General features: G+C 43.4%; 1 protein-coding gene across 1 annotated transcript in view; it reads left to right on the top strand.

The window, feature by feature from the left end:
- Positions 1 to 14,351, top strand: part of RASGRP1 (RAS guanyl releasing protein 1) — a 119,544-nt gene that overhangs the window by 59,823 nt on the left and 45,370 nt on the right. The window contains exon 3 of the mRNA XM_036769527.1: positions 12,066 to 12,171. Within this exon, the coding sequence (XP_036625422.1) occupies positions 12,066 to 12,171 (106 nt within the window). The remainder of the gene's footprint in view (positions 1 to 12,065; positions 12,172 to 14,351) is intronic.

The raw sequence follows: 14,351 nt of genomic DNA, 5'->3' as shown, positions 1-14,351 counted from the left end.
TTTTATGCATCTAAAAACATTATTCTGAGAAGGGATCCATAGCCTTCCCCAGACTGCCAAAGTATTCCATGACACAAAACCAAATTAAGAACCCATGACCTGGGGCAGCTAGGTGGCATTGGATAGAGCACTGCCCCTGGAGTCAAGAAGTTCGGAGTTCAAATCAGACCTTACTAGCTGTGTGACCCTGGGCAAGTCATTCAACCCTGATTCCCTCAAAAAAAAAGGGGGGGGGAAGGAATGAAAGAACAAATGAACGAACCCATGGCCTACAGCAGAGATGTCCAGCAGGCCTAGGTCACATGCTGTAGCAGTACTCCAGGAGCTGCCTGAACCAGATAAAAATGTAATTGGGAAACATTTAACAGAATACATAAAAATTCAATAGGACATAGATAATGTTAACATGCGGTTTTCTAAGTCAGTATGCAGCCTGCAGAGATCCTTATGTGTGGTTCAATGGTCCCCAATTTCTCTTCAAGTTTGACATCCCTGGTCCAGAGTGCTTTGACTCTTCAGGAAGGGAGCACCTTCGCTACTTTGTCCCACCTTCGTAGGATCTTTATCTGAGTAAGTGTTCTATCTGCCCTAGAATTTAAGCTCCCTGGGGGCAAGAACACATTATTTTTCAATCCTACGTTCCCAGCCCCAAGCACAGGGCAGCATAGTTCTGAATAAGCTCTTAAATGTTTGTTGGATGGAATTACTGGCTCTCCTGAGAGGGGTAACATGTTAAGTTATTATTGGCCATTAATACCTGGGGGGAGCGAGGGAAAGAGGGAAGATTAGTCCATCAGATTAGCTAACCAGTCATGTAGCAGGTCCTGAGGAAATGAAACAGGAGACTGGCCAAGGGAAAGCCGGGATAGATATATCAAGAACATGGTGTGCTGTCTGAGCAAATTTGAGAGCCCTGGGTGCCCGGGGGCAGGGAGGCTAGGGGGGTGGTGGAGTCAGGCCAGGACCTATAGTCTTGCCCCAGTGACCTTACCTGAATAAAACCAGCCATCGGAATTTCAGTAATTTGGAATCTAGATCTTATTTTAGAGCGAGAAGGGACCTGGGAAGTCGTCACCTCCAACCCCCTGGCCCTACAGATGAGGAACTGAGGCCCAGAGAAATTGCCTCTAAGTGGAATAGGTCCCCTGAGGCCAGACCCAGTGCTTTCCACTGGGCTACACTGACTCATGGCAAATAACACTCACCAGGAGCGGTAACCCAGAATTTTCCAGTTCACAAAGTGCTTCCCTTACCATGACTTTTCCAGAGATAGGGTTCAAGTATTTTAGTTCTGATCTTGCGGATGAGGAAAACTGAGACTCAGAGAGAGACAAAGTGACTGGCCTCTTCTGAAAACAATTTTTTTTTGCTAGCATTTATATAGTCCTTTAAGGTTAGCAAAGTGTTTTACAAATATCTCATTTTATCATTACAATAACCCTGGAGGGCAGGCACTATTGTTACCCCTGTTTTACAGACGAGGAAACTGAGGCAGGCAAAATTAAGTGACTTACCCATTACTAAATGTCTGAGGGATTTGACCTCTGGTCTTCTTGTCTCCATCCACTGCAATAACTAGCTGCCAACATGGTGGCCCAGTAATATCCACTACATGCCAGTACCTTTTCCAGCTTTTACACTCTCCTGGCCGTGATTTTCTCCATCTGTCAGATGGAATGAATGTGGTTTTCCCCTTCCCAAGTCCTGGAGGTGTCCTGGGAGGATGTCTAGGAGAATGCTAGTTAAAATTTCTCAAGCAGGTCCTGCAAAAGAAGCTGTATGAGTTCAAAGTATTATCCCCAACTTTGTCTTTGGGTGTATTCCTGACCCAGCCCCAACTACCATAAGCTAAGGGTTTATTTTCAACTCACCATTTTTTTTCACACTCCTCAAGTAAGATCTGGCTGTCATATTTTGGCCCCAGTTTCAGCCAGAATTTGTAGGTTTAGAACATGCTGAAGATGACGGGGCGATTTAGTGCGAAGAGCCCCAGACTTGGAGTCAAAAGACCTGGATTCCATTCCTGGATACATTATTAGTTCTGTGACCTTATGCAAGTCAGTTATCCTCCCAAGAAACTCAGTTTCCCTACCTGTAAATGGAACTTACAATACTCAAATCCCTTAACCACCTCATGAGGTTGTTGTGAAAATTAAATGGCATAAGGTATATAAAATATTGTATAAGTATTAAATATTTTAATGTAATTTCTTATACAATATGAAGAATCCACCAGAGAATAAAAACCCTTTGGTGTCACCATCAGAACAAAACTCACTCAGCTTTATATAGGTCATAGATGTGATGCAGTAGTGTGACTTTCTTTCTCTTGTTAGGTAACCTTAAGAATCATGAACTTCTTTTTTTCATATGAAAAACCTATACCAGATAAAATACTAGGAAACTTAGCAAGATTCCAACGGGAGACTTAGCAAGGATCCCATTGTCAATCAAATGCTACCTTGTGCCTTTCTCACCACTCCCTTCTCCTGCTCCCCTATAGCCCTAGAGAACCTAAGCATCATCCCACACATCCCCACAGGTTTCCATGGAAACTCAACAAAAAGAGAAGGGAGAGGCAGAGAATATCAGGCTCCCAGGTTTCTCTCAGGTGGGCATGCATGTATTTTCATGTTTGCATTACAACTGGTGGCTTTAGTCTTCCTCAGATCATGGAATTATAGCTTCAGAGATGGAAGGGACTGTGAAGGTCATTTAATCCAATCCCCTCATTTTGCAAGTGAAGGAAACTGAGGCCCAGAGAAGTCAATAAGTGACTTGTCAAAGGTTATGTAGGTAGCAAGTTGCAGAGCACAGGATGAGGAAAATGAAGTATGGGTGATTATTAAATGGTAGGAAAATTATGGACTTGTATATGTGCTAAATTCTGTGTATCTGTTAAAGCTTCAACCTCCTAAGAGACATTCAGAAGGAGGCATCGGACTTTTTGGCCATGACAACAAATGGAGAGTGCAGAGACCCCAGACAAATCCCATGCATTTAATGGTGGGTAGGTCATGACATAATAACATAATCCTGGGTCCTTCACCTAGCCGCATCTCTTCCTATGGGAAAATAAAAGAGTTGATTACACCTATCTCTTGTTGAATAAGGAGGAAGAAAATCAGCTACATATAAGGAAGGACCAGAGTCTTGGAGCTCAGCCCATCTTCTGATTCTCACAGGGCCCTGATTGGCAGGAAACTCTTCAGAGCAGATGGAGGAGAACAGCTCTGTCAGGATTCAGCCAAATGAGGAAGTGACTAGAAGGCCTGCTCAGATGTGGAGGGTGACTAGGCATCTCAGGGTCCAAGTGGGCTCTCATGAGATGGACAAATGGGGAAGAAGAACATCAGGGCCATGGGGAGGAGTTCAAAGGAAGAGCAGCCGGGTCACACAGGGACAGCCATGAACGAAACTTGACTATTGCTCTCGAGGGGAGGAGAGAAGCGGTGCCAGCAGGGAATGGTCTCATCGTGTGGCCCCTATTGCCCTTATCTGAGGGCAGCGCCCAGTGTGTTGGCTTCCAGACTTAGAGCCGTGCAACAGCTTTTGAAATCCAGGAAAAGGTCCAGAGCACCTCAGGGCTCACGCTAACAGAGAGCTTTAGACAAAGAACCAACTGGAACCGATAGGAGATTGCCCCGTCATCTATAGGGTGGAATGGTTGGGACTGGAGAAATAAGGGTGTTTCTAAATTGCCTTATAAAGAGTAAGGAATGAGGAGTAGGGAGGAAGAGTCTGACTCAGTAAGTCTAATTGTACCATCCAGCAAAAGGCTGGGGGGGTCGGTGGGGGGGGGGGGGGAGGAGGAGACTAATGCCTGGTCTCCGAGGCTTATTATCCTTTACATCCATGCATCCCAGGAGACTGGACCATACTAATCAGAGTGGTTTGCACCGGTTAAAAATGGCCCACCTCGGCACCGCCCCTAGAGTCAGGAGGACCTGAGTTCAAATCCGAACTCAGCCGCTTGACACACTTACTAGCTATGCAGCCTTGGGCAAGTTGCTTAACCCCAATTGCCCTGCCTTCCCGCCTCCAAAAAAAAAAAATGGCCCAGCTCATTCTGCACTTCCTGTTGTTTGACCAATCTAAATGGTAATTGTGAATAGGGTTGGATCTATAGACAGGAAGACCTGAGCTCAAATCCATCCTCACACACCTACTAGCTTTTTGACCTTGGACAAGCCACTTAAGCTGCCTGCCTCAGTTTCCTTATCTGTAAAATGGGGATACCAGTAACATCTGCTTCTCAGGGTTTTTTGGGATGATTGAATGAGATAATGTTTTTGAAGTTCTTTATAAACTTTAAAGCATGACCCAAACTCTAATCATTATCATTAACAGCATCAGAGCTACAGCAGACCTCCAAAGACATTTAATCCAATTTAGTTATTTTGCAGATGAGGACGCTGATCCTCTGGACGTATTTCCTGCCTTTCACCCTTCCTGGTGAAGGGATCCTCTTGTGTGAAATGCGTTGCCTCCCTAGCTGGATTGCAAGCTAGGGCTCTTGTCTGAGATGCTTCTCTAGGAACACGAGGCAAGGGGCCGCAGAGTATGAGAACATGACATTTCTCTGCTTCACTGAGCTTCAAACGCTTTTTAAAAATAATTCTTTCTCTGGAGGGTGGCAGGACCAGGTGGTAATGCAGACAGGGGCAGGCACCCTTTGCTGTTACACGTTTTACTTATTAGATCTTTAATAGGATACCCCACATTAAAATAAGCCTGAGGATACAAAAAAAAATTATAATAATTTGTTGAAATACTTAAATCTTCTAGCAGCAGTGATAACAGCGTATCCAAATAAAAACGAGCATTTTGGACAGTGTTTCTCCTAAAGCCACTCCCTCAGAATCAGCCAGTGTGAAAACTTAGTGTTTCCCTTCAAAGAGAAAAAACTTTGTGGGATGATGATGATGAAAGAAAGGAAGGAAACAACTATTTATTAAGCATCTATTATGTGCCAGGCACTAGGCTAAGAGCTTTACAAATATTATCTCATCTGGTCCTCATAATGAGCCTGGAAGACAGGTGCCGTTATTATTTTTATTTTATGGTTGAGGAAACAGAGGTTAAGTGACTTGCCCAGGGTCACACAGCTAGTAAGTTTCTGGAGCTGAATTTGAACTCAGATCAGCCTGATGCCAGGCCGATGGCTCTATCCGCTGTGCCACCTGATGGAGTGGGAGTATAGCCCTGCCAGTGCTATCGGCGCAGCATACACACAATCCCCAGGGACAGATGCTAAGGCTATTAGGAGTCAATGGAGCGGGGGAGGCCTTCTCTTTAACAAGGCTGAGCCTCGTGATCTGTGCCCTTAATCCCATATGCTCCCACCTCCTTCAGGAGCACTCTCTTTGTCTCATCTTTATTCTCTCCCTGTTCACTGGTTCCATCCCCATCTAAACATATTCCATTCTATCCATTCTAAAACCAAAAAAACCTTCCCATGTGGAAAACAACATGGTACAGTGAAAAGAACTCTGGATTTAGAGACCGAAGACCTGAGTTCAAAACCCAGCTCTGCTATTTATGATGGATGAACTTTGTGTCTCTGAGCAGGACACTTAACCTCTCTGAGACCATTTCTTCATCATGAATTTTAAAAAAGTGTTTATTTTGGGCTTACTATGTGCAAAGCACTGTGTTAAGTTCTGAAAAAACAATTTAAGAAAAAAAAAGTCAGCCCCCACTCTCAAAGAGTGCACATTCTAATGGAGGAGATAACGCATAGGATTTGGTTGGAAGTCGGATAAAGAGGTCCCATGGTCCTTCAGGACCATCATCAGCCCAGTGGTGGTCATGCATCATTTTCAACTGATAATAGAATATCTGTCTTTAAAGTAAAAGAACTGGAGTAAATAACTTTTCAGATTCCTTCCATGTCTAGGACTGTGATTTTATGATCCTGTGCTGAAAAATAGAGGGGTGGGAAGGCAGAGGCAAATTGGCAAGGAGTCTGATTTGGAGGTCTGAAGAGTTAAGTCTGTCTTTTCCCTTTCCCTCCTTCTCCACTCCCTCTGTGAGTAAATCATTTCTCAGAGCTTAGCCATTTAAAACCACCTCACCCCCACAAAAAGGGTGTGAGGATTCACAGGATAAATTGTGTTGAAACTCTTTGGAAGGAAACGTGTAAGGTGAAAGTTTAAAAAAAAATAAATTTGGTCGTGCTCACCCTGGACTGAGCTTCTGGAGGACTTTCATATGTGTTTACTTTCTCTCGTTAGCCAGAAGACATGATCAGTTCAAAGCAAAGGCATTTAATGAAATTAAAATAGTGCAAAAAATTTTGCAGTGGAAACTTCCCCTCCCATAAAGGAATCGTGAGCAATGTCTCACAGTTGTGTGTGTACCCATGTATATGTATGTCTATACACGTGTATATGATTGAATGTATATGTGTGTATGTAAAGAGACAGAGACAGAGACAGAGACAGACAGACAGACAGAGACAGAGAGAGATGGATAGAGAGATATAATCAGTGTGGAGAATGAGCCTACATAGAGATCATGAATGAACGACCCACACATGGGAAACAGGTAATCATAAGTAATCTTTGAGAGAATATGTTCATTTGAAAGGTGAGTTGGAAGACAGATTCAAAGGGCTTAAGGAGAGAGTGGATGGTGAGGAGTGAAGGGGCAAGTGTAGACTACTCTTTCTAGGAGTCTAGAAGTGAAAGATTTGGGACCAGAGTTTGAGAGGAAAATAAGGCCCCATTTTTTTTAAGAATGCAGAGAATTGGATATGTTTGCAGGCAATGGGGAAGGAACCAGTAGATGGGGAGAGGTTGGAGATGAAAGAGAGTGCTCCCAAAGGCATTGGAATGAAGGGCACAAATAGAAGGATTTAGCCTTGTTAAAGAGAAGGGCCACCCAATCCTAAGACTGAAGCAAAGTAGGAGAGAATGGGTGAAAACAGAGATTTTTGAGTTGTGGAATAAAAGAAAGAAATCAGCATTGATTAAGTGCCTGCTGTATGCCAGGCACTGTGCTGAATGCATTACAAATATTGTCTCATTTAATCTTCACAACAACCCTGAGAGGTAAGTTTTTTATTGTCCGTATTCTACAAGTGAAGAAACTGAGGTAGACAGAGTTAGGTGACCTGCCCAGGGTCACACAGCTAGTTCTGAGGTCATATTCGAATTTAAGTCTTCCTGATCCCAGGACTGGTGCTCTATCCCAATGGATAGAGCTAGCTGCCTCTAATTGATAGAAGACATGAGATAAAATAGGTAAGAAAAAAATAATTTTCTCAGTAAAACAAATAAGCTCTTCTGCTAGGAGACAAGAAGTATAAAGATGGAAGGCTTGTGGAGAAAAAAAATGAGAAAATGTGGACTCTTGGGAATGTGAGAGTTGATCAGAGACAACTAAAAGAGCTGACCTGCAGAAGGAAGGACCCAGCTGAGGCTAGGTAACATGGGTTTGGGGTGGACCAAGGCTGTAGGGTTTCATGACCTCTTCTAGAACCATTCTTCAATTCAAGAGTTGGGGCAGGGAAGGCAGGTAGTCGGTGTGGTCTGGGGTTGAGGGTGATAAGGTGTGAATTCTGGAAGGACAGGGATCGAGGAGTTGAGGGTAGAAGAGAGGGCTATGACTTACTGAACTGATTCTCTTGAGCCTGAAGGGAGGAAAGTGGAGGCAAGAAGAGGAGTAGTGAATTGGGAAAACAGACAGCAATGAAGACACTAGAGGTCATGGGAAGGAGGAAGAACTGTCTTAGGAAGTGTCTAGAAGGAAGAACAAGGCAGGTGGAGAAGTGGAAAGAGAGAGCATTATGGTCAATGAGGAAAATTTCCTAAGATCATTAAGGTAAAACAGTTCAGGGTTATGGTCAAATCTAAGGTGTGACCACCTCTGTGGGTGACTGTGATACAGTGGAAATGAATGAATGAGCATTTCTTAAGCTCTTACTATGTTTAAAGCACTGGTGGGGAGGGGGGGAGGAGGGTGCCTAATAGAAAAGTAGAGATGTCTCTGTTCTCAAGGAGCCCATGTTCTAATGAGGGAGATAGCACATACAGGAGGCTTCAGCTGCAAGTCAGATGGAAAGGCCCATCTCCTTAGGGTACAACAGCAAAGCAGATAGTAATGCATCTTCTTTAATGTTATCTATCACCACTAATAAAACCATACCCATTTCTGATATTGAACCATTTGACCATGCCAAGAACTCTGGTAGTGAAAATTTTCCTTTCTGATCCTTCAATAGCTGTGACTGCAGATGCTGCAGAAGTAGCTGCTAGGTCCATTCTCCACAGGGGTTCTGTCCCAAGATGACAGTTATAGGTGTCTAGGCAGGCTGGGGGTTGGGGAAAGGAGGATCTGACCCTTCAGGAGCTCTTGGGCTTACCTGACCATTGGTAGCAGTTGGTGGTGGCAAGGAAGGTGGCCTCCTTTTTCCACAGTGACTGCTCCCCCTCAGTGTTGGCTGAAGGCTAATGAACTTGGAAATCAGGGTGTTCAAAGGAATACCAAGCTGAATATGGAAGTCATTGAGGATGAAAGCAGGGAATGGGTTGGAGAGAGGAAGACTATGAGCCAGGTAATGCTGGTGACAAAAAGAGGGAAAGTGACAAGGATCTTAACAAGGAGACGAAGATGGATAGATGAACTTCAAAGGAAGAAAGGCTGCTTGATCATTAAAAAGTTCTGTAAGTGGTAGTGGAGAGTAAGAGGTATGCCAACTCATGGCCCAATGTGTCACCAGTGGAGAGGATGGCAAGAGATTAGATGTCAGGTTTCTGTGGGCATGTAGTAGTAATTTAGATTTGAAGATCTTTCCCATCCATTAATAAGCCATGTGACCTGTTTACATCACAGGACACCCAAGTCACATGTGGTGGAAGGAGCTTCCTGTCAGGAAAAGGAAGTTATGTCACAGGAAATCCTGAGAGAAAAAAAGATGTTATGGCTGCTAATGGCCACCTTCGTGATTGTTAGAACTGAACAGGCTGACTTAGCTGTACTGTGAGTTTGTTTTCGGGAAGGCTCCAGCAGAGGGTAGCAGAGGTTTTGGGATGGTGAGACTCCAGGCTATTATATGATGTTTTAAGTTCCTTGCTGTTATGATAAAGTGGGCTGACTGGCTATGGGAGTGAACCTTTGGTTAGGGGTTATGGTTCTCTGGTGTCTGAATAAATATTATATGTCTTTTACCTTCTTTATGGAAGAGTCTCATACCTTGCGATACAGAACTACATAGGCATATTCCCGATTTTCGTTGATGTTGTGTTTATTGCCTTACTGATACAGGGCATCAAAAGGCGAAAAGAGTGTGAGAGGAACAATAATGATAATAACATTTATATAACAAGGTGCTTTTATAGGAGGAAGGGATGTTCATTAAAAATAGAACAAGATCCAAGTCTAAAGGGGAGAAAGAGATAGGGAAGCACTGAGGAAGAATAGAATAAGATCCAAATCTAAAGGGGAGAAAGAGATAGGGAAGCACTGAGGAAGAATAGAATAAGATCCAAGTCTAAAGGGGAGAAAGAGATAGGGAAGCACTGAGGAAGAATAGAATAAGATCCAAGTCTAAAGGGGAGAAAGAGATAGGGAAGCACTGAGGAAGAATAGAATAAGATCCAAGTCTAAAGGGGAGAAAGAGATAGGGAAGCACTGAGGAAGAATAGAATAAGATCCAAGTCTAAAGGGGAGAAAGAGATAGGGAAGCACTGAGGAAGAATAGAACAAGATCCAAGTCTAAAGGGGAGAAAGAGATAGGGAAGCACTGAGGAAGAATAGAATAAGATCCAAGTCTAAAGGGGAGAAAGAGATAGGGAAGCACTGAGGAAGAATAGAATAAGATCCAAGTCTAAAGGGGAGAAAGAGATAGGGAAGCACTGAGGAAGAATAGAATAAGATCCAGGTCTAAAGGGGAGAAAGAGATAGGGAAGCACTGAGGAAGAATAGAATAAGATCCAAGTCTAAAGGGGAGAAAGAGATAGGGAAGCACTGAGGAAGAATAGAATAAGATCCAAGTCTAAAGGGGAGAAAGAGATAGGGAAGCACTGAGGAAGAATAGAATAAGATCCAAGTCTAAAGGGGAGAAAGAGATAGGGAAGCACTGAGGAAGAATAGAACAAGATCCAAGTCTAAAGGGGAGAAAGAGATAGGGAAGCACTGAGGAAGAATAGAATAAGATCCAAGTCTAAAGGGGAGAAAGAGATAGGGAAGCACTGAGGAAGAATAGAACAAGATCCAAGTCTAAAGGGGAGAAAGAGATAGGGAAGCACTGAGGAAGAATAGAACAAGATCCAAGTCTAAAGGGAAGAAAGAGATAGGGAAGCACTGAGGAAGAATATGGCTGGGGTGGATAGGGATGAGAGTAACCAGAGACTGCAGGAGTGATACAACAAGAACAAATGAAAGTCTGGAGAAGCCTAGGGACTAAATTGAATCATAGTTTCCTGTTAGATTCCTAGTGTAAAGCTTTCCTGGGTGGAATCCTTTCAATTGGCGGGAGTAAGGAATACAGGGAACAGTGTCAATGGACACCAGGAAAAATTACATGGTGAAGGAGATCCAAGTGGTTGTTCTTTCTACAGATTCCACATCCAGATGGAGCTGGTGGTAGTAGCTAGGAACATGTAGTAGGGGCTTCTGTTGCTCAGCATTCTCCCCTTCAGTCCTCTGTGGGTCTGGAGCTAAGTCCAGGGCTGGAGGTTAGAGGAGAATAGTATGAAGAGAGCAGACCCACTAGTGGTACTTTGGGGGCATTACCAATGGATGTTTTCCTTCAGATTGCAATTGTTTTCCCTTGGGCATCAATTGTCATCCCGAAATATATGCTCTACGAAGGGCAGAGACAGATAATATCTTACCTAAACTACCTATATCCCCCAGTACCTAAGCAACTAGGTGGATAGTGAGTAGAACACTAGACCTGAAGCCAGGAAGAGCTGAGTTCAAATCCTGTCTCAGGTCCTTCTGAAGTGACCCTGGCAAGTCACTTAACTTTTCTGTGCTTCATTTTCCATATCTTTAAAATGCAGGGGTTCTACTCAGTAACCTCTAAAGTACCTTTCAGCTCTAAATCTATGATCTTATGGCCTCACATGGTGCTCTGTAGATAGTAATACATTTTGAATCGAACTGAAATTTATTTAACAATACTATCGTATCTTTGTGGCTCAAAATAATTCATCAAGGTTTTGCAAAAAACTAGTTTATTCCATGTGAATACTCAAGAAAAATAAAGTCATATTTTGGTATTTTTAAAAGAGTAACACAGGGAGAGTAAAATACGTATATTAACCAATCAAAGCTACACACAATCCACAAATTGTTCAAGACCTTAATAAAAAGCTGGTAAAAAAAAAGACCTACCAGTTATTAAGTTGAACCCAAACTACTAGATCCTAAGCCCAGCTAATGCACTGAGTCCTTGATCACTTGGTAGAATTCAGAAAATGGTATTTTCTGTATTTCCCCTCTGACTTTGAATAAGGTCTGGAAAGGGCTGTCAGGCTCTTTACCTGGTAACCTTGAATACTCATTTATGATTAGGGGCTCCTATCCTCCATACCAGCCAATCTGCGTATTGAGCCACTTTTTCCAAATCCAGTATGCAGAATTCTCGTGCAGAATGCAGTCCCAGGCTGCACTAAGAATGCAGAAAAGGACACCGTCAGTCCTCAGCTGCGTATGCTGTTGGAGATTTGACAGACCATAGGTTAGCAGATTCCACAAATAACCCCCAGCTCCCACATTTACCATCAGCCCCATCCTCCTCCCTCACCAGCCATCTGGTGACGAAGGCCAAAAATGGATTGATGAGAATTTCCCTCTTCTCCCTGCCTCTCCTCACCTTCAGAAAGAGATTTTTAATAAGCAGCTGAATGCTCCAAATGATGGGGCCAAGGAAGGGGCAGGCAGAAGAAGAGGCAAGAGGGGAAAAGGAGTGGGGGTGAGGGGAGGCATGCATAGGCTCCAAATAATTTAAAAACTTGAAAAAAAAATCATGCCCTGATGACTAGCTTGTATTTCTGTTGGGTTACCTCTCTCCTTCCAGTGCCTAATGCATATGCTTCCATTTACTTTTCTAGATACAGATGGAAATCTATGTCGGAGTAACCAGCTGCTACAAGTGATGCTAACCATGCACCGTCTCCTCATCTCCTCTACCGACCTGCTCCAAAAGCTCATTGCGCTATATCCTTCAACACCGTAACCTGTGTTTTCAAACTGGGCAGAAAGAGGGAAGAGAATAAGCATTTATGTAGTGCCTGCTATAGAGGCATCTGGTGACTCAGTGGATAGAGCACTGGGCCTGTAGTCAGAAAGACCTGAGTTCAAATATAGCCTCTGACGCTTCCTAGCTGTGAGACCCTAGGCAAGTCACTTAACCTCTGATTGTTTGACAAAATAGATCTGCTGGGGAAGAAAATGGCAAATCATTCCATTATCTTTGCCAAGAATACCCCAAATGGGGTCATGAAGGGTCAGACATGACTAAAATGACTGAAGAACAACAAGAGTGCTAAGAGGTTTGGACTCATGAGGGAGAGAGCTATCTACATCCAGAGAAAGAATTATGGAGTCTGAATGCAGATTGAGGCACACTGTTTGCTCTCCTATTTTTCTTTTGTTTTTTTCTCCTTTGCTTTTGTTTTTGGTTTTGTTTCTTCTCTCTCATGATTCATTCCATTGGTCATAATTCTTCTTTACAACCTGACTATTGTGTAAATAAGTTTAATGCGAAATTATATGTAGAAGATATATCGGATTCCGTGTCATCTTGGGGAGCAGGGGGGAGGGGAGGGGAGGAAGAAAATCTGGAACTCAAAATCATGCAGAACTGAGTGTCATAAACTAAAAATGAAAATCTTAATTTAAAAGAGAAAAAAGAATGCTAAGAGGTTTGAAAATATTATTGCACAAGACAATGATGATGTGATGTGTTGTAGGACACAAACCAGAGGAAAAGTATGTGACCTCTGTGTCTAGGGATTTGGGCCTACTGACTTTGGCACCTCTGTATCTCTGTTCTTTAGTCTCCCTTCCCAGGAGGTCACTTAGGAGCACCAGAGGGCTTCCCGAGACTCCCCACAGGCTGAGGATCAGCTCCTGGGAACACGAGGAATCCGTAATGAGCTTAGCTGGAGGACATGTCTAAAGCATGCTAGGTGATGTTATCTATGTTACCTGAAAGGTAAGATGAATAAGCTACGACTTTGTACCTGGCCGGAGGAAGTACATACCAAGAAAGTGATGTCACCTTAGTTCATAGACTCAGAGGATCAGAGTACTTACTTAACCTCATCTGATCCAATGCCCTCATTTCATAGACGAGGGAACTGAGGCCCAGAGAAGTCACAGAGGTAGAAAATGTCAGCGACGGGATTAGGTCCTCTGATTCCAGAGTTAGTATCTTTTCTACTCTACCTTTCTATCTCCTCTTATTCATTCAGAAGTTATTAGTTCAATGGAGTCAGCAGACCTGGGCTCAGATCTCATCTCTAACATCCACTACCTGTGTTACCTTGGGTAAATCATTTCTCCTCCCTCCACTACTTCATCTGTAAAATGAAAGAGAGTGGACTAGATGGTCTCTGAGGGTCCTTCCAACTCTAGAGCTATGATCTAATCCTTAGCACACTGCCTAGCACATAGTAGGCCCTTAATAAATGCTTGTTGATTGACTGGTCTATGATGATGATGGTGATGATATCACAGGGGTATCCCCCAGTCTACTCAGCAGACCAAGGAAGGTAACTTCAATAGATCATTCAGAATATCAGATTTCAGGAGATTCTCACGAGCAACAAGACCCTCAGCCATGACTCAATGAAAATTTCTTTGAGGATATTGAAAATCTTTGCCCACTTTGTAGTGTACACCTTCATCTCTGAGGGTATGGAAACTCTCACTGGCAATTGTTATCTGAATAAATGTTGCTGCAGAAATCCGGCAGCGATTGCTGGACCAAAGAGAAATGAAAGATTCCTTTTCTACCAACTCAGCCAAAATTCTTACACACCCCAAGGAAGCAGATAGGGAGCTGTGGGAAGGTGATATGTGAGAGATATTTCCATTTCTCAGATGGTGGATTTCTGTAGCATGCCCGTCCTGTCCTCAATTTTCCCAATTATTTAGGAAGGCTGAGACTCTGAAGAAAGCTTGCAGATGTCACAAGCTTTAGAAGCAACAGCTTGTATCGTGCGGGCACACGCAGGAAGGCTGGCAAGGGGCCAACAAGGCCTTGTTTGTTTCTCTAACTTTTTTTTGGGTGTGAAACTAGTATAGATAGGAGATCCTCCTGTACTCGCTCTATCCCCACTCCCTATCCCCCACCCCTAGGCTGCTTCATTTGTGAGATGCGGTCCCTGATG

The sequence above is a fragment of the Trichosurus vulpecula genome, chromosome 8 (assembly GCF_011100635.1).
Source record: "Trichosurus vulpecula isolate mTriVul1 chromosome 8, mTriVul1.pri, whole genome shotgun sequence".
NCBI lineage: Eukaryota > Metazoa > Chordata > Mammalia > Diprotodontia > Phalangeridae > Trichosurus > Trichosurus vulpecula.
This window is presented reverse-complemented; position numbering and strand designations above follow the sequence as displayed.